This window comes from Anomaloglossus baeobatrachus, chromosome 7, assembly GCF_048569485.1.
Source record: "Anomaloglossus baeobatrachus isolate aAnoBae1 chromosome 7, aAnoBae1.hap1, whole genome shotgun sequence".
Classification (NCBI taxonomy): Eukaryota; Metazoa; Chordata; class Amphibia; order Anura; family Aromobatidae; genus Anomaloglossus; species Anomaloglossus baeobatrachus.
This window is the reverse complement of record NC_134359.1, coordinates 310,630,871-310,655,466: the sequence shown is the minus strand read 5'-3', so window position 1 is coordinate 310,655,466 and position 24,596 is coordinate 310,630,871. Positions and strand designations below refer to the sequence as shown.

Genomic DNA, 24,596 nt, shown 5'->3' with positions numbered 1-24,596 from the left:
TGATATAATTTCTTGAGGTGCACCTGTGTTACCCCCAAATGTGGCATTTACTGTTAAGTCACCCGAGCTACGATGCCAGCGCACTCACACAGGCGGTAGCATGTTCGCCGCCTTTTGCAGCGCAGCCTCGGTGTGGCACCGGCGTGGGTTACACGGTGGATATTGAGCGGACCATTCAGCCGCAGAAACACTCGCTGCTGCCTCTACAGTGACCCCGTCCGTACCCCGCCTTAGTGAGGCCCCCCCCAACTCTACCACACCTCGGGATCTATGTTTTTCCAATGCACAAAATAAAAAGTTTTATTTCGGGTAAGATCCAGCAGAAAGCGAGCCACGCTCCAGTCACATTATGTTTCCTCTGCGCAGGACTCCATGATTCCAGGGACACAGGACAAGGGTGGTTCTGCTCTCCCCGACATCCAGGAGACGCCCAGCCATGCCCGCCTGGTGAACGCCAACGCCATGGTCCTGATGAGCTGCGCCATCTTCCTCTGGGCTTATTACGCTTGAGGCGGCTGTAACAATAAAGACTTCTCCACCTGCGCCATTGCCTATGTGTTCTGGGGGTCCTCACAGCCCTGAAAATCAGGGGCCGGGAGCTGCAGCTTACGTAGGGTCCGCAGGAAGTGTTTGGGGGGGAGCACAGCGCAAAATGATAGGATCACGCCCATCTGAGAGCGGCAGTGTGATCTGAGCAGCGTGAAGATGGAGGAGAATGGAGCGCGTCTGCGGTGGCGTCACAGAAAGCGCGTGAAGCAGCGGCTGCGGCAGCTTCTGCAGGGAGCAAGAGAGGGATTAGTACATTCATCACTACACAACAGGTCAGGGGGCAGTCACACAAAGCGGCCATTACCTGCGGGGCCAGGCGGCCCCAGTGTGAATACTTGTGGTCTCCAAGAACTGGACAGTTCAATGCGAGGGCAAGATGAGCCCGTAACTGATGCTTGACTCCTAGAGAGAGCGCAGGGTGGGAAGAGACAGCTGTTGTTGACATTAGACAGCACCAAAGGCCGAGCGTCAGCCCGCCGGTCCATACCAAACCCAGGCAGGAGCGAGAGTCACCGATCCGACATGTACCCGTGAGGGAGAGAGTATGGGGCGTCAGCCCGCCTGTCCATACCAAACCCAGGCGGGAGCGAGAGTCACCGATCCGACACGTACCCCTGATGGAGCGAGCGTCACCAATCCGACATGTACCCGTGAGGGAGAGAGTATGGGGCGTCAGCCCGCCTGTCCATACCAAACCCAGGCGGGAGCGAGCGTCACCGATCCGACATGTACCCGTGAGGGAGAGAGTATGGGGCGTCAGCCCGCCTGTCCATACCAAACCCAGGCGGGAGCGAGAGTCACCGATCCGACACGTACCCCTGAGGGAGCGAGCGTCACCAATCCGACATGTACCCGTGAGGGAGAGAGTATGGGGCGTCAGCCCGCCTGTCCATACCAAACCCAGGCGGGAGCGAGAGTCACCGATCCGACATGTACCCGTGAGGGAGCGAGCGTCACCAATCCGACATGTACCCCTGAGGGAGAGAGTATGGGGCGTCAGCACGCCTGTCCATACCAAACCCAGGCGGGAGCGAGAGTCACCGATCCGACATGTACCCGTGAGGGAGAGAGTATGGGGCGTCAGCCCGCCTGTCCATACCAAACCCAGGCGGGAGCGAGAGTCACCGATCCGACACGTACCCCTGAGGGAGCGAGCGTCACCAATCCGACATGTACCCGTGAGGGAGACAGTATGGGGCGTCAGCCCGCCTGTCCATACCAAACCCAGGCGGGAGCGAGAGTCACCGATCCGACACGTACCCCTGAGGGAGCAAGCGTCACCAATCCGACATGTACCCGTGAGGGAGAGAGTATGGGGCGTCAGCACGCCTGTCCATACCAAACCCAGGCAGGAGCGAGAGTCACCGATCCGACATGTACATGTGAGGGAGAGAGTATGGGGCGTCAGCCCGCCTGTCCATACCAAACCCAAGCGGGAGTGAGTCACCGATCCGACATGTACCCGTGAGGGAGTGAGTGTGGGGCATCAGCCCGCCGGGTCCATACCAAACCCAGGCGGGGAGTGAGTCACCGATCCGACATGTACCCGTGAGGGAGCGAGCGTCACCGCTCCGACATGTACCCGTGAGGGAGAGAGTATGGCGCTTCAGCCCGCCTGTCCATACCAAACCCCAGGCGGGAGCGAGAGTCACCGATCCGACACGTACCCCTGAGGGAGCGAGTATGGAGCGTCAGCCCGCCTGTCCACACCAAACCCAGGAGGGAGCGAGTGTCACCGATCCGACACGTACCCCTGAGGGAGCGAGCGTCACCAATCCGACACGTACCCCTGAGGGAGAGAGTATGGGGCGAGAGTCACCACTCCAATACATACCCGTGAGGGAGCGAGTATCGGGCGAGAGTCACTGCTCCAATATATACCCGTGAGGGAGCGAGTACCAGGCGCCACCCCACCAACACGTACCCGTGAGGGAGCGAGTATGGGGCGAGAGTCACCACTCCAATACATACCCGTGAGGGAGTATCGGGCGAGAGTCACCGCTCCAATACATACCCGTGAGGGAGCGAGTATCGGGCGAGAGTCACCGCTCCCAATACATACCCGTGAGGGAGCGAGTATCGGGCGAGAGTCACCGCTCCAATACAATACCCGTGAGGGAGCGAGTATCGGGCGAGAGTCACCGCTCCAATACATACCCGTGAGGGAGCGAGTATCGGGCGAGAGTCACCGCTCCAATACATACCCGTGAGGGAGCGAGTATCGGGCGAGAGTCACCGCTCCAATACATACCCGTGAGGGAGCGAGTATCGGGCGAGAGTCACCGCTCCAATACATACCCGTGAGGGAGCGAGTATCGGCAAGAGTCACTGCTCCAATACATACCCGTGAGGGAGCGAGTATCGGGCAAGAGTCACTGCTCCAATACATACCCGTGAGGGAGCGAGTATGGGGCGAGAGTCACCACTCCAATACATACCCGTGAGGGAGCGAGTATGGGGCGAGAGTCACCACTCCAATACATACCCGTGAGGGAGTATCGGGCGAGAGTCACCGCTCCAATACATACCCGTGAGGGAGCGAGTATCGGGGCGAGAGTCACCGCTCCAATACATACCCGTGAGGGAGCGAGTATCGGGCGAGAGTCACCCGCTCCAATACATACCCGTGAGGGAGCGAGTATCGGGCGAGAGTCCACCGCTCCAATACATACCCGTGAGGGAGCGAGTATCGGGCGAGAGTCACCGCTCCAATACATACCCGTGAGGGAGCGAGTATCGGGCGAGAGTCACCGCTCCAATACATACCCGTGAGGGAGCGAGTATCGGGCGAGAGTCACCGCTCCAATACATACCCGTGAGGGGAGCGAGTATCGGGCGAGAGTCACCGCTCCAATACATACCCGTGAGGGAGCGAGTATCGGGCGAGAGTCACTGCTCCAATACATACCCGTGAGGGAGCGAGTATCGGGCAAGAGTCACTGCTCCAATACATACCCGTGAGGGAGCGAGTATCGGGCGAGAGTCACTGCTCCAATACATACCCGTGAGGGAGCGAGTACCAGGCGCCACCCCACCAACACGTACCCGTGAGGGAGCGAGTATGGGGCGAGAGTCACCACTCCAATACATACCCGTGAGGGAGCGAGTATCGGGCAAGAGTCACCGCTCCAATACATACCCGTGAGGGAGCGAGTATCGGGCGAGAGTCACCGCTCCAATACATACCCGTGAGGGAGCGAGTATCGGGCGAGAGTCACCGCTCCAATACATACCCGTGAGGGAGCGAGTATCGGGCGAGAGTCACCGCTCCAATACATACCCGTGAGGGAGCGAGTATCGGGCGAGAGTCACCGCTCCAATACATACCCGTGAGGGAGCGAGTATCGGGCGAGAGTCCACCGCTCCAATACATACCCGTGAGGGAGCGAGTATCGGGCGAGAGTCACCGCTCCAATACATACCCGTGAGGGAGCGAGTATCGGGCGAGAGTCACCGCTCCAATACATACCCGTGAGGGAGCGAGTATCGGGCGAGAGTCACCGCTCCAATACATACCCGTGAGGGAGCGAGTATCGGGCGAGAGTCACCGCTCCAATACATACCCGTGAGGGAGCGAGTATCGGGCGAGAGTCACCGCTCCAATACATACCCGTGAGGGAGCGAGTATCGGGCGAGAGTCACCGCTCCAATACATACCCGTGAGGGAGCGAGTACCAGGCGCCACCCCACCAACACGTACCCGTGAGGGAGCCAGTTCGTCACCCCACCAACACGTACCCGTGAGGGAGCCAGTTCGTCACCCCCACCAACACGTACCCGTGAGGGAGCCAGTTCGTCACCCCACCCGTCCACACCTGTGAGCGGCTGCAGTTCCAGTAGCGATGCTCCCGATGACTTCCCCAACGTCCTGTATTGAGTTACTGCCTCATGAGCAGAACCGCTGATACGAGACCGGATCACAGAACCATCTGACGCGACCCGGAACCTCGGACACAGAGACATCTGACAGACAGAAAAACAGATGAGGCAGAGACAGACAGACAGAGGCGGACGAGACATGGAGGCCGCCGCACACAAACTCCACCTTGTAATGTCTCTGAGGTCCGGGCGTCTCCCGCTCTATGATGGGAATGTCCACGATGCCTTCCTGTGGGGCAGGGACCCCCAGACACACGGCCCTGACACACAACCAGATTACAAGTCAGACAACAACCAGGGGGTGGGGCTGACAACCTCACATACATGTATACAGTCAGGGAGTCAGCAGTAAGAGGGGCGGGGCTGATCATGTCATATCAGTGATGTCATCACCAGGGGGCGGGGCTGTATACAAGGGCCTCATGTCTGATCACATGTCAGTGATGTCATCACCAGAGGGCGGGGCTGACACCCCCTCATACGTATACAGCTGGGTTGTCAGCAGTAATAGAGGAGCAGTTGTACACTGCGTTGCGGTATGAGTTTTGGCGCGGTCCCCAGCTCTCACCAGTAGACCCTGTGGATCCTGCGCTCACGCATCAGTCTCTGCACGCGCTCTGCAGCCTCCGCGCTGCGCGCCAGAATCACTGCCCCAGTGGTGTCCTTGTCCAGACGATGGCAGACCCGCAGTGGCTCCGCGTCTCTTCCAAACAGCATCTGTGCCAGAGGCGGGAGCAGCGAGGTGACGCTCTGCTGTACGGAGGGGCCACCTGTGGGGGCAGAGGGTTAGGGGGGGGCCGGGAGGCGGCAGGATTGTGGGGTCTTATACTCACCGTGCGTAGACAGTCCATGAGGCTTATTAATCAGTACAAGCTCCGGATCCGACTGCACCACCCAACCGCGTAACTGCCGCAACACCGCGTGAGGGGGCGGAGCCTGAGGACACAAGAGCATGTGACATTATCTCCATACCTCCTCCCACACCCAGAATACACCCAAACAATCCCACCCCCTATAAGCCCAACACCCCCCTCCCCCCTCCGTATAACCCCCCCCTTCCGTATAACCCCCCTCCGTACAGCCAGGACGCCTCCGTATATCCCCCTCCCTCCTCCGCACAGCCGGGACGCCTCGTACAACCCCCTCCGTACAGCAGGGACGCCTCCGTATAACCCCCTCCCCCCTCCCGTACAGCAGGGACGCCTCTGTATAACCCCCTCCCCCCTCCGCACAGCCGGGACGCCTCCGTATAACCCCCTCCCCCCGCCTCCGTATAACCCCCCTCCCGGGACCCCGTATCCCCCTCCGACAGACGGGACGCCTCCGTATATCCCCCTCCCTCCTCCGCACAGCCGGGACGCCTCCGTACAACCCCCTCCGTACAGCAGGGACGCCTCCATAACCCCTCCGTACAGACAGGACGCCTCCATTCCCCCTCCGTACAGACGGGACGCCTCCGTATAACCCCCTCCCCCCTCCGTACAGCCGGGACGCCTCCGTATAACCCCCTCCCCCCTCCGTACAGCCGGGACGCCTCCGTATAACCCCCTCCCCCCTCCGTACAGCCGGGACGCCTCCGTATAACCCCCTCCCCCCTCCGTACAGCGGGGACGCCTCCGTATAACCCCCTCCGTACAGCCGGGACGCCTCCGTATAACCCCCTCCCCCCCTCCGTACAGCCGGGACGCCTCCGTATAACCCCCTCCCCCCTCCGTACAGCCGGGACGCCTCCGTATAACCCCCTCCCCCCTCCGTACAGCCGGGACGCCTCCGTATAACCAGGGCTGTGGAGTCGGTAAGCCAAACCTTCGACTCCGACTCCGACTCCTCAAATTCTCTTGCACCGACTCCGACTCCGGCTCCGACTCCTACATATATTGCTTAGTTAGGTGAAAAATTTATTGTAGTACATGAATATGTGTATGTGAACATCAGACATTTAATAATTTTTATGATACAATAATCAAGATATTTGGATAGAACATAAAATATATTTATTGGAATACAACTTTAGAACACAAAAAACTGTAATAAATTGTAAATATGTAATACACTATGTAATATACAGTAGATTACATATATATCTTGTGTGTGTGTATATACACTGTGTGTATATATATATATATATATATATATATATATATTACATATTTACAATTTATTAGTTTTTTGTGTTCTAAAGTTGTATTCCAATAAATATTTTATGTTCTATCCAAATATCTTGATTATTGTATCATAAAAACAATTAAATGTCTGATGTTCACATTGTACTACAATACATTTTTCACTTAAATATAAGCATTATACTAAATGTTATTATTTAGTAAAATATTCAGCACATTCTGCATTGCACTCCTGTCCCCAATTTATTATATATTTTAGGAGTCGGAGTCGGTGCATTTTATACCGACTCCGACTCCACCAAAATGAGCTCCGACTCCGACTCCACAGCCCTGCGTATAACCCCCTCCCCCCTCCGTACAGCGGGGACGCCTCCGTATAACCCCCTCCGTACAGCCGGGATGCCTCCGTATAACCCCCTCCCCCCTCCGTACAGCCGGGACGCCTCTGTATATCCCCCCTTCTCCCTCCGTACAGCCAGGACGCCTCCGTATATCCCCTTCCGTACAGCCGGGACGCCTCCGCATATCCCCCTCCGTACAGCCGGGACGCCTCCGCATATCCCCCTCCCCCCTCCGTACAGCCGGGACGCCTCCGCATATCCCCCTCCCCCCTCCGTACAGCCGGGACGCCTCCGCATATCCCCCTCCGTACAGCCGGGACGCCTCCGCATATCCCCCTCCGTACAGCCGGGACGCCTCCGCATATCCCCCTCCCCCCTCCGTACAGCCGGGACGCCTCCGCATATCCCCCTCCCCCCTCCGTACAGCCGGGACGCCTCCGCATATCCCCCTCCGTACAGCCGGGACGCCTCCGCATATCCCCCTCCGTACAGCCGGGACGCCTCCGCATATCCCCCTCCGTACAGCCGGGACGCCTCCGCATATCCCCCTCCCCCCTCCGTACAGCCGGGACGCCTCCGCATATCCCCCTCACCCCTCCGTACAGCCGGGACGCCTCCGCATATCCCCCTCCGTACAGCCGGGACGCCTCCGCATATCCCCCTCCGTACAGCCGGGACGCCTCCGCATATCCCCCTCCGTACAGCCGGGACGCCTCCGCATATCCCCCTCCCCCCTCCGTACAGCCGGGACGCCTCCGCATATCCCCCTCCCCCCTCCGTACAGCCGGGACGCCTCCGCATATCCCCCTCCCCCCTCCGTACAGCCGGGACGCCTCCGCATATCCCCCTCCCCCCTCCGTACAGCCGGGACGCCTCCGCATATCCCCCTCCGTACAGCCGGGACGCCTCCGCATATCCCCCTCCGTACAGCCGGGACGCCTCCGCATATCCCCCTCCGTACAGCCGGGACGCCTCCGCATATCCCCCTCCGTACAGCCGGGACGCCTCCGCATATCCCCCTCCGTACAGCCGGGACGCCTCCGCATATCCCCCTCCGTACAGCCGGGACGCCTCCGTATAACAGGGGGAGCCCTGTCACACACTCTTTCACCACAAACCGCGCTATACGTTCTTGGTTTTCCCGGACGTGTGAAAGAGGCCTATCGCTGTGTGCAGGGAATGCTGGGCGTTGTAGTTCTCCCGTTCCGCCGGCCCCTCACCTCCCGCCTTCCCGCCCGCAGCTTCTCTGCTCGGACACGTTCCGCCAACAGCCGGGCACCACGTCCGCCGCCCGGAGCCGCCATCTTTACTTCTCTGGGAAAGTCACGTGACACCAGCACCAACACGGCCGCCGTACCTGAAGGGCGCCGCCATGTTTCTTCAGGGCAACACAATCATTAAAGCGGCCATCTTTACTGAGGGCAGGGCTGAGGAAGAGAATACAGCATTACTGAACCCCCCTCCCCATACAGCGTTACTGAGTCCCCCCCATACAGCATTACTGACCCCCCTCCCCCATACAGCATTACTGACCCCCCTATACAGCATTACTGAACCCCCCCTCCCCCATACAGCATTACTGACCCCCCTATACAGCATTACTGAACCCCCCTCCCCCATACAGCATTACTGACCCCCCTATACAGCATTACTGAACCCCCCTCCCCCATACAGCATTACTGACCCCCCTATACAGCATTACTGACCCCCCTCCCCCATACAGCATTACTGACCCCCCTATACAGCATTACTGAACCCCCCTCCCCCATACAGCATTACTGACCCCCCTATACAGCATTACTGAACCCCCCTCCCCCATACAGCATTACTGACCCCCCTATACAGCATTACTGAACCCCCCCTCCCCCATACAGCATTACTGACCCCCCTATACAGCATTACTGAACCCCCCTCCCCATACAGCGTTACTGAGTCCCCCCCCCATACAGTATTACTGAACCCCCCTCCCCATACAGCGTTACTGAGTCCCCCCCCATACAGCATTACTGAACCCCTATACAGCATTACTGAACCCCCCCTCCCCCATACAGCATTACTAAACCCCCATCCCGCATACAGCATTACTGACCCCCCTATACAGCATTACTAAACCCCCTCCCCCATACAGCATTACTGCCCCCCCATACAGCATTACTGACCCCTATACAGCATTACTGAACCCCCATCCCGCATACAGCATTACTGACCCCCTATACAACATTACTGAACCCCCCTCCCCCATACAGCATTACTGACCCCCCCTCCCCCATACAGCATTACTGACCCCCCTATACAGCATTACTGAACCCCCCTCCCCCATACAGCATTACTGACCCCCTATACAGCATTACTGAACCCCCCTCCCCCATACAGCATTACTGCCCCCCATACAGCATTACTGAACCCCCCTCCCCCATACAGCATTACTGCCCCCCTATACAGCATTACTGAACCCCCCTCCCCCATACAGCATTACTGACCCCCCATACAGCATTACTGAACCCCCCCTCCCCTATTCAGCATGACTGACCCCCCATACAGCATTACTGAACCCCCCTCCCCTATTCAGCATGACTGACCCCCCATACAGCATTACTGAACCCCCCTCCCCTATTCAGCATTACTGACCCCCCTATACAGCATTACTGCCCCCCTATACAGCATTACTGAACCCCCTCCCCCATACAGCATTACTGAACCCCCCTCCCCCATACAGCATTACTGACCCCCCATACAGCATTACTGACCCCCCTCCCCCATACAGCATTACTGCCCCCCCCATACAGCATTACTGAACCCCCCTCCCCCATACAGCATTACTGACCCCCCCCATACAGCATTACTGACCCCCTATACAGCATTACTGAACCCCCCTCCCCTATTCAGCATTACTGACCCCCCATACAGCATTACTGACCCCCCTATACAGCATTACTGAACCCCCTCCCCCATACAGCATTACTGAACCCCCCCTCCCCCATACAGCATTACTGACCCCCCCATACAGCATTACTGACCCCCTATACAGCATTACTGAACCCCCCTTCCCTATACAGCATTACTGAACCCCCCTCCCCTTTTCAGCATTACTGACCCCCCCCATACAGCATTACTGACCCCCCTATACAGCATTACTGAACCCCCCTCCCCTATACAGCATTACTGACCCCCTATACAGCATTACTGAACCCCCCTCCCCTATACAGCATTACTGAACCCCCCCTCCCCCATACAGCATTACTGACCCCCCTATACAGCATTACTGAACCCCCTCCCCCATACAGCATTACTGCCCCCCCATACAGCATTACTGAACCCCCCTCCCCCATACAGCATTACTGACCCCCCCATACAGCATTACTGACCCCCTATACAGCATTACCGAACCCCCCTCCCCTATACAGCATTACTGACCCCCTATACAGCATTACCGAACCCCCCTCCCCTATACAGCATTACTGAACCCCCCTCCCCCATACAGCATTACTGACCCCCCTATACAGCATTACTGAACCCCCCTCCCCCATACAGCATTACTGCCCCCCATACAGCATTACTGAACCCCCCTCCCCATACAGCATTACTGACCCCCCCATACAGCATTACTGAACCCCCCTCCCCCATACAGCATTACTGCCCCCCCATACAGCATTACTGAACCCCCCTCCCACATACAGCATTACTGATCCCCCCTCCCCCATACAGCATTACTGCCCCCCCCATACAGCATTACTGAACCCCCCTCCCCCATACAGCATTACTAAGCCTCCCATACATTACTGACCTCCCCATACATCACTGGCCCCCCCATACAGCATTGCTAACCCAATACAGCATTACTAACCCCCCGTACATCACTGACCCCCCATACTGCATTACTGACCACCCCCATACAGCATTACTGAACACCCCCATACAGCATTCCTGACCCCCCCCATACAGCATTACTGACCCCCCTCCATACAGTATTACTAACCCCCCATACAGCATTACTAACACCCCCCCCCCATACATTACTAACACCCCCATACATCACTGGTCCCCCCCTACAGCATTACTGCCCCCCATACAACATTACTAACCCCCCCATACAACATTACTGAGTCCCCCTCCACCATACAGCATTACTGAACCCCCCCATACAGCATTGCTGAGCCCCCCTCCCCCCTACATAATTACTGACCCCCCCATACAACATTACTAACCCCCCATACAACATTACTGAGTCCCCCTCCACCATACAGCATTATTAACCCCCCATACAGCATTACTAACCCGTCGTACATCACTGCCCCCCCATACAGCATTAATAACCCCCCCATACAGCATTACTGAACCCCCCCATACAGCATTGCTGAGCCCCCCCCATACATTACTGACCCCCCATACTGCATTACTAACCTCCCGTACATCACTGACCCCCCCATACTGCATTACTAGCCCCCCATACAGCATTACTGAGTCCCCCTCCACCATACAGCATTACTGAACCTACCCATACAGCATTACTGAACCCCCCCATTCAGCATTGCTGAGCCCCCCTCCCCCATACATTACTGACCCCCCATACAGCATTGCTAACTCCCCCGTAAAACATCACTGTCCCCCCATACATTACTGACCCCCCCATACATTATTGACCCCTGTATACAGCATTACTGACCCCCCCCCCATATAGCATTACTGAGCTCACTGGATGCAGTGAATCCCCCCCCCCCATAGAGAATCAGACCTCACTGGATGCAGTGAATCCCCTCCATACACTGATGACATCAGAAACTTCCACTTATCAATTTATTTTAAAAAAGTAAAACTTGTAAAATAAACAACATTCTTCTCCATGTAAAGTTGTAGAGAGAAGCTGTCCGAGCCTCCGCTGCAGCCAATCACTGACAGCCCCATACAGGGTGATGTGAGAGGAGACTCTGCGGCCCTCCAGCTGTGCGGTGATATGTGAGACTAGGCGGCCCTCCAGCTGTGCGGTGATGTGAGAGGAGACTCTGCGGCCCTCCAGCTGTGCGGTGATGTGTGAGGAGACTCTGCGACCCTCCAGCTGTGCGGTGATGTGAGAGAAGACTCTGCGGCCCTCCAGCTGTGCGGTGATGTGTGAGGAGACTCTGCGGCCCTCTAGCTGTGCGGTGATGTGAGAGGAGACTCTGCAGCCCTCCAGCTGTGCGGTGATGTCTGAGGAGACTCTGCGGCCCTCCAGCTGTGCGGTGATGTGAGAGGAGACTCTGCGGCCCTCCAGCTGTGCGGTCATGTGTGAGGAGACTCTGCGGCCCTCCAGCTGTGCGGTGATATGTGAGGAGACTAGGCGGCCCTCCAGCTGTGCGGTGATGTGAGAGGAGACTCTGCGGCCCTCCAGCTGTGCTGTGAAGTGAGAGGAGACTCTGTGGCCCTCCAGCTGTGCGGTGATGTGAGAGGAGACTCTGCAGCCCTCCAGCTGTGCGGTGATGTGAGAGGAGACTCTGCGGCCCTCCAGCTGTGCTGTGAAGTGAGAGGAGACTCTGCGGCCCTCCAGCTGTGCGGTGATGTGTGAGGAGACTCTGCGACCCTCCAGCTGTGCGGTGATGTGTGAGGAGACTCTGCGACCCTCCAGCTGTGCGGTGATGTGTGAGGAGACTCTGCGGCCCTCCAGCTGTGCGGTGATGTGAGAGGAGACTCTGCGGCCCTCCAGCTGTGCGGTGATGTGAGAGGAGACTCTGCGGCCCTCCAGCTGTGCGGTGATGTGAGAGGAGACTCTGCGGCCCTCTAGCTGTGCGGTGATGTGTGAGGAGACTCTGCGGCCCTCCAGCTGTGCGGTGATGTGAGAGGAGACTCTGCGGCCCTCCAGCTGTGCGGTGATGTGAGAGGAGACTCTGCGGCCCTCTAGCTGTGCGGTGATGTGTGAGGAGACTAGGCGGCCCTCCAGATGTGCAGTGATTTGAGAGGAGACTCTGCGGCCCTCCAGCTGTGCGGTGATGTGAGAGGAGACTCTGCGGCCTTCCAGCTGTGCGGTGATATGAGGAGACTCTGCGGCCCTCCAGCTGTGCAGTGATGTGAGAGCTACGGCCCTCCAGCTGTGTAGTGATGTGTAAGGACACTCTGTGGCCCTCCAGCTGTGCAGTGATGTGTGAGGAGACTCTGCGGCCCTCTAGCTGTACGGTGATGTGAGAGGACACTCTGCGGCCCTCCAGCTGTGCGGAGATGTGAGAGGAGACTCTGCGGCCCTCTAGATGTGCGGTGATGTGAGAGGAGACTCTGCGGCCCTCTAGCTGTGCGGTGATGTGAGAGGAGACTCTGCGGCCATCTAGATGTGCGGTGATGTGTGAGCAGACTCTGCGGTCCTCCAGCCACATGGGGATGTGAGAGGAGACTCTGCGGCCCTCCAGCTGTGCGGTGATATGAGAGGAGACTCTGCGGCCCTCTAGCTGTGCAGTGATGTTAGAGCTGCGGCCCTCCAGCTGTGCGGTGATGTGAGAGGAGACTCTGCGACCCTCTAGATGAACAGTGATGTGTGAGGAGACTCTGCGGCCCTCCAGCTGTGCGGTGATGTGTGAGGAGACTCTGCGGCCCTCCAGCTGTGGGGTGATGTGAGAGGAGACTCTGCAGCCCTCCAGCTGTGCAGTGATGTGAGGAGACTCTTCGGCCCTCCAGCTGTGCGGTGATGTGTGAGGAGACTCTGCGGCCCACTAGCTGTGCGGTGATGTGAGAGGAGACTCTGCGGCCCTCCAGCTATGCGGTGATGTGAGAGGAGACTCTGCGGCCCTCTAGATGTGCGGTGATGTGAGAGGAGACTCTGCGACCCTCTAGCTGTGCGGTGATGTGTGAGGAGACTCTGCGACCCTCTAGCTGCGCGGTGATGTGAGAGGAGACTCTGCGACCCTCTAGATGTGCGGTGATGTGTGAGATTACTCTGCGGTCCTCCAGCCACATGGGGATGTGAGAGGAGACTCTGCAACCCTCCAGCTGTGCGGTGATGTGAGAGGAGACTCTGCGGCCCTCTAGATGTGCGGTAATGTGAGAGGAGACTCTGCAACCCTCCAGCTGTGCGGTGATGTGAGAGGAGACTCTGCGACCCTCTAGATGTGCGGTGATGTGTGAGATGACTCTGCGGTCCTCCAGCCACATGGGGATGTGAGAGGAGACTCTGCGGCCCTCCAGCTGTGCGGTGATGTGTGAGAAGACTCTGCAGCCCTCCAGCTGTGGGGTGATGTGAGAGGAGACTCTGCAGCCCTCCAGCTGTGCATTGATGTGTGAGGAGACTCTGCGGCCCTCTAGCTGTGCGGTGATGTGAGAGGAGACTCTGCGGCCCTCTAGATGTGCGGTGATGTGAGAGGAGACTCTGCGACCCTCTAGCTGTGCGGTGATGTGTGAGGAGACTCTGCGGCCCTCTAGATGTACGGTAAGGTCAGGGATCAGCGGTAGTAGACTCCGGCAGAGAATCTCCTCCCAGGCGACATTTCTTGGCACTTGGTTCTGGTGGCCTTTCGTCTCCCGAGCTCAGGGCTTCATTCTCTGGGGATGATTTGCGGTTAGATTCCGGGGCTCCTCTTGGCTCGTGGTCACCAAAAATGTGTCGATTTGTGACATCAGGGGGCGCGGCAATCCTTCCCCGCCGGACATAATGCTGCACACGCTGCTCCAGGGCCTGACACACACTTCTCTCCATCAGAGGAGTATAGCTGCGAGCGCTGACGCCTTCCACCAGCCCACTACTATGGGCAACCACCTCCGGCTCACACTGGCTCCAAGGGACACAATCCGGACCTGTGGGGGCAGAGCGCAGGGCCTCAATATTACATATTTATGCAGGGCAACATATCCTGCACTGGTCCTCAGTTACCTCCTGTATTATACTCCAGAGCTGCACTCACTATTCCGCTGGTGCAGTCACTGCACTGTGTACATACATTACTGATCATGTACTCCAGAGCTGCACTCACTATTCTGCTGGTGCAGTAACTGTGTACATACATTACATTACTGATCCTGAGTTACCTCCTGTATTATACTCCAGAGCTGCACTCACTTTTACCTGGGGTGGTATATACACTAGTTACATTGTGGGTACTTTCACCCTTCTTCATTACCGGAGGTGATGGACATGGCTTCTAGACCATATAACGCCATGCGCAGGATGTGGCTCTTCACCGCTTCGCGAGTCCACAGACGCTGCAGATGAGACACCGTGATGGACTGAAGATCCTTCTCCCCGATCCACTCAATGCCATCAAACTCACAGTCATACAAGACCAGCGGAAACTCCACCGCCATACTGTAAGGGAGACAGGAGCGAGACATTACACAATGTGAACATCACACCTCACCATGGTCCACCAACCAAAAACAATGATCCTGCACCGCACTATGGAAGACATCACACATCACCAACACTTCGACCACACAATATAACCCTACTCTATAGAGGGCATCACACCTCATCAACGCTCTGACCACCCAAGATGACCCTACACTATGGTAGACATCACACCTCATCAACAATTCGAACACCCAAGATGACCCTGCACTATAATGGACACCACGCCTCATAAGATGAACCCGCACAGCACTATGTTGGACAACACACCTCACCAACACTCTGTCCACACAAGATGACCCCACACTGCACTATGTTGGACAACACACCTCCCCGATACTCCGACCACACAAGATGACCCCACACTGCAATATAGTGGCCATCACACCTCATCAACACTCCATCTACACAAGATGAACCCACACCTCATCAAGACTCTGACCACATAAGATGAACCCACCGTATAGTGGACATCACACCTCACCAATACTCTGACCACACAAGATGACCTCGCCTTATGGAGGACATCACACCTCACAGATACTCCGAGGACAAAAGTTGATCCCGCACTGCACTATGGTGGACATCACATCTCACCGGTACTCAGACTACACAAGATGACCCCACACTGCCCTATGGTGATCATCACACCTCATAAGATGAACCCGCACTGCACTATGTTGGACAACACACCTCAACAACACTCCGACCACACAAGATGACCGCATACTGCACTATGGTGGACATCACACTTCAAAATGCTGCACCTAGTCTCCACACGTCGTTCTTTTGGCAGAACACTCTTGGCCAGGCATTCCCTCCTAAGCCCGCGGTTTACCTAATCCCATCTCACTTGTATTGGGGCTTGCAAGGATTCCTTTCCACGTCTAGCAATTCTCTCATCACTTCTGGTTTCTCTTTGCCCTGACCGATGAGGAAAAGTACTCCCATGATACACCTGACTTGGTGGTAGAGAAAAGCTAAGCCGTTGATCTTCAGGTGGTAGAGCTGAAAGGGTCCGGCTTCCCCCGAAACCTCTGGTACGGGCTCCACTCTAGCACTAATCACAGTGCGGACGAAGTTCAACACCCCATTTGCCACATCCATCTTGCAGAGATTACGGAAGTCATGTGTCCCCTCCAGCATCCTGGCAGCCTGATCCATCATGGCGACATCGAGCTGGGCACGCGGGAATAAATATCTGTAAGTGCGAGAGCGGCAGCTGAAACGAGCGCTGAATGAAGAGGGGACAGCAGCCCAGCTCAGGACCCTGATGTCAGGTGGCAGGACGCGGTTCAGCATCTGGGTGTAGCGCATCTCGGGTCTTCCTGCAGCCGCTGAGCGGAGGTCAAGTGAGATAACCTGCAGGAAACATGAGATACATAAATGGAAGTGTTAGTGTGAACTCTTAACCAGAGATCACTAGTTGCCTACAGCCTGGCCTAATTGGTGTGGACCAAGTGCATGCGTAAAGAAAATCACGTCAGACACAGTCGGATATGAAATCTCTTCTTGATCACAGTAAAGATGGCACCGAACAGAGCGAGTACAGAGCATGCGGCCTCTGATATAGGCTAGGGGCGTACACAGGTTTTCCCAGTTTTTAGGAAAAAGAATTGAAGAGTCAGCTTACAGAGGCGGATAGTCCTATCTACTTTTGTCTCACCTTACAGGGGGTTTATTGAGAAAGAGCAGCCCAAGCATGAGTATAATAATCTTTATTAATATAATTTATTAATAATTACAATAATTTGGTTTTAAGGTATTTGGATGATTTATGGCATTCTGTGTTTGATATTTAATGTATTGAATCATCTGTTTTCTTTTTATGGAAAGAAATAATAATAATAATTTTATTCATTTACATAGCGCTATTAATTCCACAGCACTTTACATACATTGGCAATACTGTCCCCATTGGGGCTCACAATCTAAAGTCCCTATCAGTATGTTTTTTGGCGGGTGGGAGGAAACCAGAGAACCCGGAGGAAACCCACGCAAACACGGGGAGAACATACAAACTCCTTGCAGATGGTGTCCTTGGTGGGAAGAAAGATTGTAATGCAGATTTCTGTGGTCCAAGCAAAGGTTAAAAAGCCATTGAAATGGTTTTCCATTATAAGGTTACACATAACACGATATTTATGGTGTTGCTGGTTAGGTACAATCTACACAATGTGACTTTTATGCCTAAATGTAGAGCTCCGGTGCCACACACTGTTTCAATATAATTATGTTTTGGATTATAGATTCAAAAGGGGGGAAAGATGATGTGGAAAGTCACACCTATCGTTAAGGTTTTAATCTGTTCACGCATTGAGTTTTTCTATTAAGTTGTCTTTATATTTTTATCTGTAAGGAGGATACAGCAGTTATACGTATATCTCATGATTGCTCTGATGTAACAAGAATTGTCAGGGTTTGAACATGTCTCAGAAGAGTCCATTACTAATGCAGGTTTTGAGTTTTTCCGTAGATGGATCCAGATACCAAGATGCTGGTTGATTCTACACTGGATATGCTGAGGTTACACAACATGAGGAAATAAAAATCGAACCACTCCCTCCTCTCCCATCGGAATAGGAGAACGAGATGAAGATTTGAGATCGCTATGGTTCAGAGAGCGGAGGAGGGTAAGATAGTCAAATGTGGATATAGGCAGCAGATCTTTCCTAGTGTGACGTGATAAACCTACAGTTAGGTCCAGAAATATTTGGACAGTGACACAAGTTTTGTTATTTTAGCGGTTTACAAAAACATGTTCAGAAATACAATTATATATATAATATGGGCTGAAAGTGCACACTCCCAGCTGCAATATGAGAGTTTTCACATCCAAATCGGAGAAAGGGTTTAGGAATCATAGCTCTGTAATGCATAGCCTCCTCTTTTTCAAGGGACCAAAAGTAATTGGACAAGGGACTCTAAGGGCTGCAATTAACTCTGAAGGCGTCTCCCTCGTTAACCTGTAATCAATGAAGTAGTTAAAAGGTCTGGGGTTGATTACAGGTGTGTGGTTTTGCATTTGGAAGCTGTTGCTGTGACCAGACAACATGCGGTCTAAGGAACTCTCAATTGAGGTGAAGCAGAACATCCTGAGGCTGAAAAAAAAGAAAAAATCCATCAGAGAGATAGCAGACATGCTTGGAGTAGCAAAATCAACAGTCGGGTACATTCTGAGGAAAAAGGAATTGACTGGTGAGCTTGGGAACTCAAAAAGGCCTGGGCGTCCACGGATGACAACAGTGGTGGATGATCGCCGCATACTTTCTTTGGTGAAGAAGAACCCGTTCACAACATCAACTGAAGTCCAGAACACTCTCAGTGAAGTAGGTGTATCTGTCTCTAAGTCACCAGTAAAGAGAAGACTCCATGAAAGTAAATACAAAGGGTTCACATCTAGATGCAAACCATTCATCAATTCCAAAAATAGACAGGCCAGAGTTACATTTGCTGAAAAACACCTCATGAAGCCAGCTCAGTTCTGGAAAAGTATTCTATGGACAGATGAGACAAAGATCAACCTGTACCAGAATGATGGGAAGAAAAAAGTTTGGAGAAGAAAGGGAACAGCACATGATCCAAGGCACACCACATCCTCTGTAAACATGGTGGAGGCAACGTGATAGCATGGGCATGCATGGCTTTCAATGGCACTGGGTCACTTGTGTTTATTGATGACATAACAGCAGACAAGAGTAGCCGGATGAATTCTGAAGTGTACCGGGATATACTTTCAGCCCAGATTCAGCCAAATGCTGCAAAGTTGATCGGACGGCGCTTCATAGTACAGATGGACAATGACCCCAAGCATACAGCCAAAGCTACCCAGGAGTTCATGAGTGCAAAAAAGTGGAACATTCTGCAATGGCCAAGTCAATCACCAGATCTTAACCCAATTGAGCATGCATTTCACTTGCTCAAATCCAGACTTAAGACGGAAAGACCCACAAACAAGCAAGACCTGAAGGCTGCGGCTGTAAAGGCCTGGCAAAGCATTAAGAAGGAGGAAACCCAGCGTTTGGCGATGTCCATGGGTTCCAGACTTAAGGTAGTGATTGCCTCCAAAGGATTCGCAACAAAATATTGAGAATAAAAATATTTTGTTTGGGTTTGGTTTATTTGTCCAATTACTTTTGACCTCCTAAAATGTGGAGTGTTTGTAAAGAAATGTGACAATTCCTACAATTTCTATCAGATATTTTTGTTCAAACCTTCAAATTAAACGTTACAATCTGCACTTGAATTCTGTTGTAGAGGTTTCATTTCAAATCCAATGTGGTGGCATGCAGAGCCCAACTCGCCAAAATTGTGTCACTGTCCAAATATTTCTGGACCTAAAGGCTACTTTACACACTGCGATACCGGTCCCGATATCGCTAGTGTGGGTAGCCGCCCCCATCTGTTGCGCGACACGGGCATATCGCTGCCCGTGCCGCACAACATGGCCCAGAGCAGTCACACATACGTACCTGTCCGGCGACGTCGCTGTGACCGGCGAACCGCCTCCTTTCTAAGGGGGCAGTCCGTGCGGCGTCACTAAAGTGTCACTGAACCGCCGCCCAATAGCAGCGGAGGGGCGGAGATGAGCGGGATGTAACATCCCGCCCACCTCCTTCCTTCCGCATAGTGGCCGGGAGGCAGGTAAGGGGAGCTTCCTCGTTCCTGCGGCGTCACACGCAGCGATGTGTGCTGCCGCAGGAACGAGGAACAACTTCGTTACTGCTGCAGTAACGATTTTTAAGAATGGACCCCCATGTCGCCGATTAGCGATTTTGCACGTTTTTGCAACGATGCAAAATCGCTTATCGGTGTCACACGCAACGGCATCGCTAATGCGGCCGGATGTGCGTCACAAATTCCATGACCCCCAACGACTCCGCATTAGCGATGTCGCAGCGTGTAAAGCCCCCTTAACTGTATAAAGACCGTAGAATGGGTATGAGCCCAGGTGGAGGCTCTCCTGTTATCAAAGGAGCCGGTGACTGATTGAGCCAGAGCAGATGCTCGCACAAGTGCAGACAACAAAGAAGCAGTGAACGGGCCTTTACCACTGCAGTCAGACCATACCGCTATGGCACCTGTCACGTCTGTGATAATTGTCACTCCTCGTGTTCTTAAATCCCTACAGGAACAAGTGATTCAGCAAGGAACGGAGTAAGAGAAAACTGCGGAACAAGAAAGCGCAATAGGGTCTTACCCTGGTGATGGAAAGGGTAAAAGATTGTATCAAACTCACCTATGATGGTTGTGCCAGTCACAACCACTATGCAAGCATGTAAGAATCCGGGTCCGGCAGCAGTCCCAAAAAAGTGGCTGATAACAGAGAGTAATGGAAACAGGGTTGTAAATCCGTGCCAAGGACTCAATGGATTCGGAAGGAGATTTTTGCTTCTTTTAATGGCATGCACAAGTCAACGCGTTTCAGGAGTCACAGCTTCCTTCATCAGGACGGCAGGCAAGGAACATCAAATCTGATTTACAACCCTGTTTCCATTACTCTCTGTTATCAGCAAGGAACGGAGTGTGAGACGCAGGGAGCCACTGACTGAGGAAGGTCTGTGGATAGAGGGCGGTGAGCTTTCTCTGCCATGAGCGCTCTACTCAATAATGGCCCAGGTAACCAATGAACACATGACAAAGAGTGTGGTGGTGGACAAGATCTGGGCGGCACCACTGCTCAGTACCCAGGTGGCCAGACACATCCAGTCTTACAAGACATGTGCTTAATACAAGGTAGAAAAACTGTAAAGACCTCGTAGAAACACCCCCTCATCCGCTCTACTGCTCCGGTGATTGCAGATTAGTCATATACATCTACCATGAGTAGGTTTATATGAGTTTTGTGCGTGTTGAGTGAATTTCTTTTCAGGTCTGCTCTGAAACATATCCAGTGTGGAAAACGTTACTACTGAAAAACTCATGGTGCTGGTGGTATGTAAAAATAGAGTTCCAAAAAGTGGTAAAAGTACATATCCTATAGCAGAGGTCATTATAGAGATCTTACAGTACCTGGGGATGCCCCTGATGAACCCCCCGTCTGCCACTGTGAAGAGGGGAGAAACGCGTTGCGCTTCTTTCATGCTAAGTGTCTGACAAATATGTGCTTATTTTATTAGCCTGAGTGTGAATTGGACAGGGAGGGTCTGTGATTGGACGAGATCTCCTCATGACTTTACCTGGCCTTATTATTATATTTATACAGTGGGTACATGTTATACATGTGAGATATTTCATTTATTTTAGGGTTTGGTTCTTGAATTCGCTGTATCATATTGATTTAAGCTACAAACAGCTATGTAAATACAGAGTGTGAATATGTAATCTTTGGGAATGAATTGGATATATATAATTGCATAGTGCCGCCTCTTTATCCCCTGTATCTCACGGTTTCTATATTCCCTCACTGACATTAGCAGCACGTATTAGCTTAGCAGTGTAGGGATATGGAGGGTGAGCCGTCAGTGAGCGGGGGCGCCAATTCTGCTTATAGGGTGCCGACCTCCGCTGCGAGGTAGGGAGAGTTTAGGGCTATTGCCCCAATCCCTGCCCCCTCCTTTATTGGAATATCTAATTGTGTCTATAGTTACATGGGTGTATGTTGTTTGGAATTTTAATGATTATAACATAAACATGTAACGATCCACAAGATAATGGTGAACGCTGCAAATCATGGAACAAATGTTCATTTTCCTTAATAATTAGATCTTTATATAAGGTATTTTTGGTTTAGCACCTACAATGGGATTATATTTCTCACAGATACTTCAGATACAATGTGATATCCTGACCAGTGATGTGACCCGTATACAACTGCCTGTATAGTGTGTTAAACATGTGTATCCTCCAATTCCAGATCCTAAATCAGTGTTAGGAGCACGTGGTCTCCAGCCAGGAGACTGGGTGATCCTAAAAAGACAAGTCAGAATGATCCCTGAGTCAGAATCAGATGGGCTGATCCAGCTTATCCCAACCACAGCAACTTCCATGAAGCTTGAGGGAAAACCCATCTGGAGATAAAGAGTCCATCATACCAATAGAATGAGGGTCACAACACACATAGTGCTGGAGTATCTCACATAGAACCTTATGGAGAATTTCTAGATTGGGGAGAATATACGGAAAATAACCATGATAAGGGAACAATAGGTACAGGAACATTACACAAATAAGGACTGGTGGGAAAACATTATCTGACCTGAACCAGCTCATTAGTTTAAGGGTGTAAGTGACGTTTTAAGGGTAACACACACCTGTAGGTAACTGGTATTGTCTTATCTGTCGGTATTTGAAGCCGTAAAAGTGCTACTCTGTGTTACTGAAGGTAAATCGGATCCATGCGTAAGGGAAATCTTGTTAAAGGCCTCCTGGTGATAGATTATGGACCCGAAACAAGAAGAGATCCATTAGTGTTGTGATATAATCAGGTGCATTCAGGTAGAAAAGTGTGGAAGACATGGACAGCACTCGGATATTGACTGAGAATCAGTCTTTCAGAAACAGTAACGCTAAAAGCTGCAGCATAACAGTAAGAAGCTTATTCTTACAATTGCCTTACTCTTTCTAATCGATTAATCTCAAAATCTGAGTGAGCTCTTCTGCATTAAATAGTCTGTTCTAAGGACTGGGACATTACCTATGCCTCTGTGAACTGTGTGCGCGGGATGTGATCAGTGTGTAAAGTTTGAGCAGCTATTATTCTTTATTGTGTCTTTCCCTGTTTAAGGAAGATGGTCGAGAAAGGAGTAGAAACGTCAGTCCCCACTTTCCTAGCTTTAGGAGGTTAGTTATTGAACAGCTAGGCCCCCTTCAGTCTTTTACAGTCCCCAGCTAGGCAGAGTAGGGCGAGTACATCAGGCTCCAATCGAAGTCTGTTCCCCTGGGGGCAAAGGCTTAGCATTGCTCGTATAGCGGGCAGCAAAAAAAAAAAAAAAAAAAGTTGCAGCCAGGTATTGGAGACTGATGGGTTAGGAGTAGGGTCAGAAGGTTAATAAAGTATATAGGGGGGACTGTTGAGGAGAGCCTTTCCACTAAATACTTAATTAACCTCTTGACAAAGGATTGTGGGAAATATGTTGATTTGCCTTACATAATTCAGGTTTCAGATCATACACATGACACAGATATAAAGATGGCTGCCATTTCCTGTTTTCCACACCTTGCCTGGAATACAAGGAATGTCCAGATATAAGAAGACCACCATGTAAGGGAAGACCCACTGGCCAAGCTAGAAGACCAACCCACAGATCAGATGACACCATGGATTCATGCACTCAAGTCAGACCCGCCCATCAACAGCAACACGGATCTCCCCATTGGCTAGCCCATAAACTGTCCCACTAAACGGGCATATCAGAACTTGTGTACGCCCCTAGCCTATATCAGAGGACGCATGCTCTTCCCTGCTCTGTTCGGTGCCATCTTTACTGTGATCAAGAAGAGATTTCATATCCGACTGTGTCTGACGTGATTTTCCTTACGCATGCACTTGGTCTATACCAATTAGGCCAGGCAGTAGGCAACTAGTGATCTCTGGTTAAGAGTTCACCCTATCGGAAGTAATGAATAATAACATTCCGTGAGCACAAGGGACACACGAGCGGAATCATGGAGGAGACCTACAGGAAGCACAAGAGACACACGAGCGGAGTAATGGAGGAGACCTGCAGGAAGCACAAGAGACACACGAGCGGAGTAATGGAGGAGACCTGCAGGAAGCACAAGTAACACACGAGCAGAGTAACGGCGGAGACCTGCAGGAAGCACAAGAGAGACACGAGCGGAGTCATGGAGGAGACCTGCAGGAAGCACAAGAGACATACGAGCGGAGTAATGGAGGAGACCTGCAGGAAGCACAAGGGACACACGAGCGGAGTAATGGAGGAGACCTGCAGGAAGCACAATGGACACATGAGCGGAGTAATGGAGGAGACCTGCAGGAAGCACAAGGGACACACGAGCGGAGTCATGGAGGAGACTTTCAGGAAGCACAAGAGACATACGAGCGGAGTAATGGCGGAGACCTGCAGGAAGCACAAGAGACACATGAGCGGAGTCATGGAGGTGACCTGCAGAAAGCACAAGAGGCACACGAGCGGAATCATGGAGGAGACCTGCAGGAAGCACAAGGGACACACGAGCGGAGTAATGGAGGAGACCTGCAGGAAGCACAAGAGACATACGAGCGGAGTAATGGAGGAGACCTGCAGGAAGCACATGAGACACACGAGCGGAGTAATGGAGGAGACCTACAGGAAGCACAAGAGACACACGAACGGAGTAATGGAGGAGACCTAAAGGAAGCACAAGAGACACACGAGCGGAATCATGGAGGAGACCTACAGGAAGCACAAGAGACACACGAGCAGAGTAATGGAGGAGACCTGCAGGAAGCACAAGGGACAC

The 24,596-nt window shown here is 53.1% G+C and overlaps 2 protein-coding genes across 3 annotated transcripts in view; both read right to left on the bottom strand.

The window, feature by feature from the left end:
* Positions 1 to 8,203, bottom strand: part of RPUSD4 (RNA pseudouridine synthase D4) — a 9,604-nt gene extending 1,401 nt beyond the window's left edge. Inside the window, exons 1-7 of one of the 2 annotated variants that reach the window (XM_075318699.1) lie at positions 8,113 to 8,203; positions 5,262 to 5,364; positions 4,997 to 5,198; positions 4,595 to 4,688; positions 4,365 to 4,512; positions 854 to 951; positions 25 to 774 (exon numbers count right to left, since the gene is read on the bottom strand). In XM_075318699.1, the coding sequence (XP_075174814.1) occupies positions 607 to 774; positions 854 to 951; positions 4,365 to 4,512; positions 4,595 to 4,688; positions 4,997 to 5,198; positions 5,262 to 5,364; positions 8,113 to 8,196 (897 nt within the window). In that variant the 5' untranslated portion in view covers positions 8,197 to 8,203 and the 3' untranslated portion in view covers positions 25 to 606. Of the gene's footprint in view, positions 1 to 24; positions 775 to 853; positions 952 to 4,364; positions 4,513 to 4,594; positions 4,689 to 4,996; positions 5,199 to 5,261; positions 5,365 to 8,112 lie in introns of those variants that run through there. The other variant, XM_075318700.1, reaches the window with a different exon arrangement.
* Positions 8,204 to 11,683: 3,480 nt separating this feature from the next.
* PUS3 (pseudouridine synthase 3) overlaps positions 11,684 to 24,596 on the bottom strand; it is a 48,613-nt gene continuing 35,700 nt past the window's right edge. The window contains exons 3-5 of the mRNA XM_075318693.1: positions 16,045 to 16,553; positions 14,965 to 15,149; positions 11,684 to 14,641 (exon numbers count right to left, since the gene is read on the bottom strand). Of these exons, the coding sequence (XP_075174808.1) occupies positions 14,283 to 14,641; positions 14,965 to 15,149; positions 16,045 to 16,553 (1,053 nt within the window). The 3' untranslated portion in view covers positions 11,684 to 14,282. The remainder of the gene's footprint in view (positions 14,642 to 14,964; positions 15,150 to 16,044; positions 16,554 to 24,596) is intronic.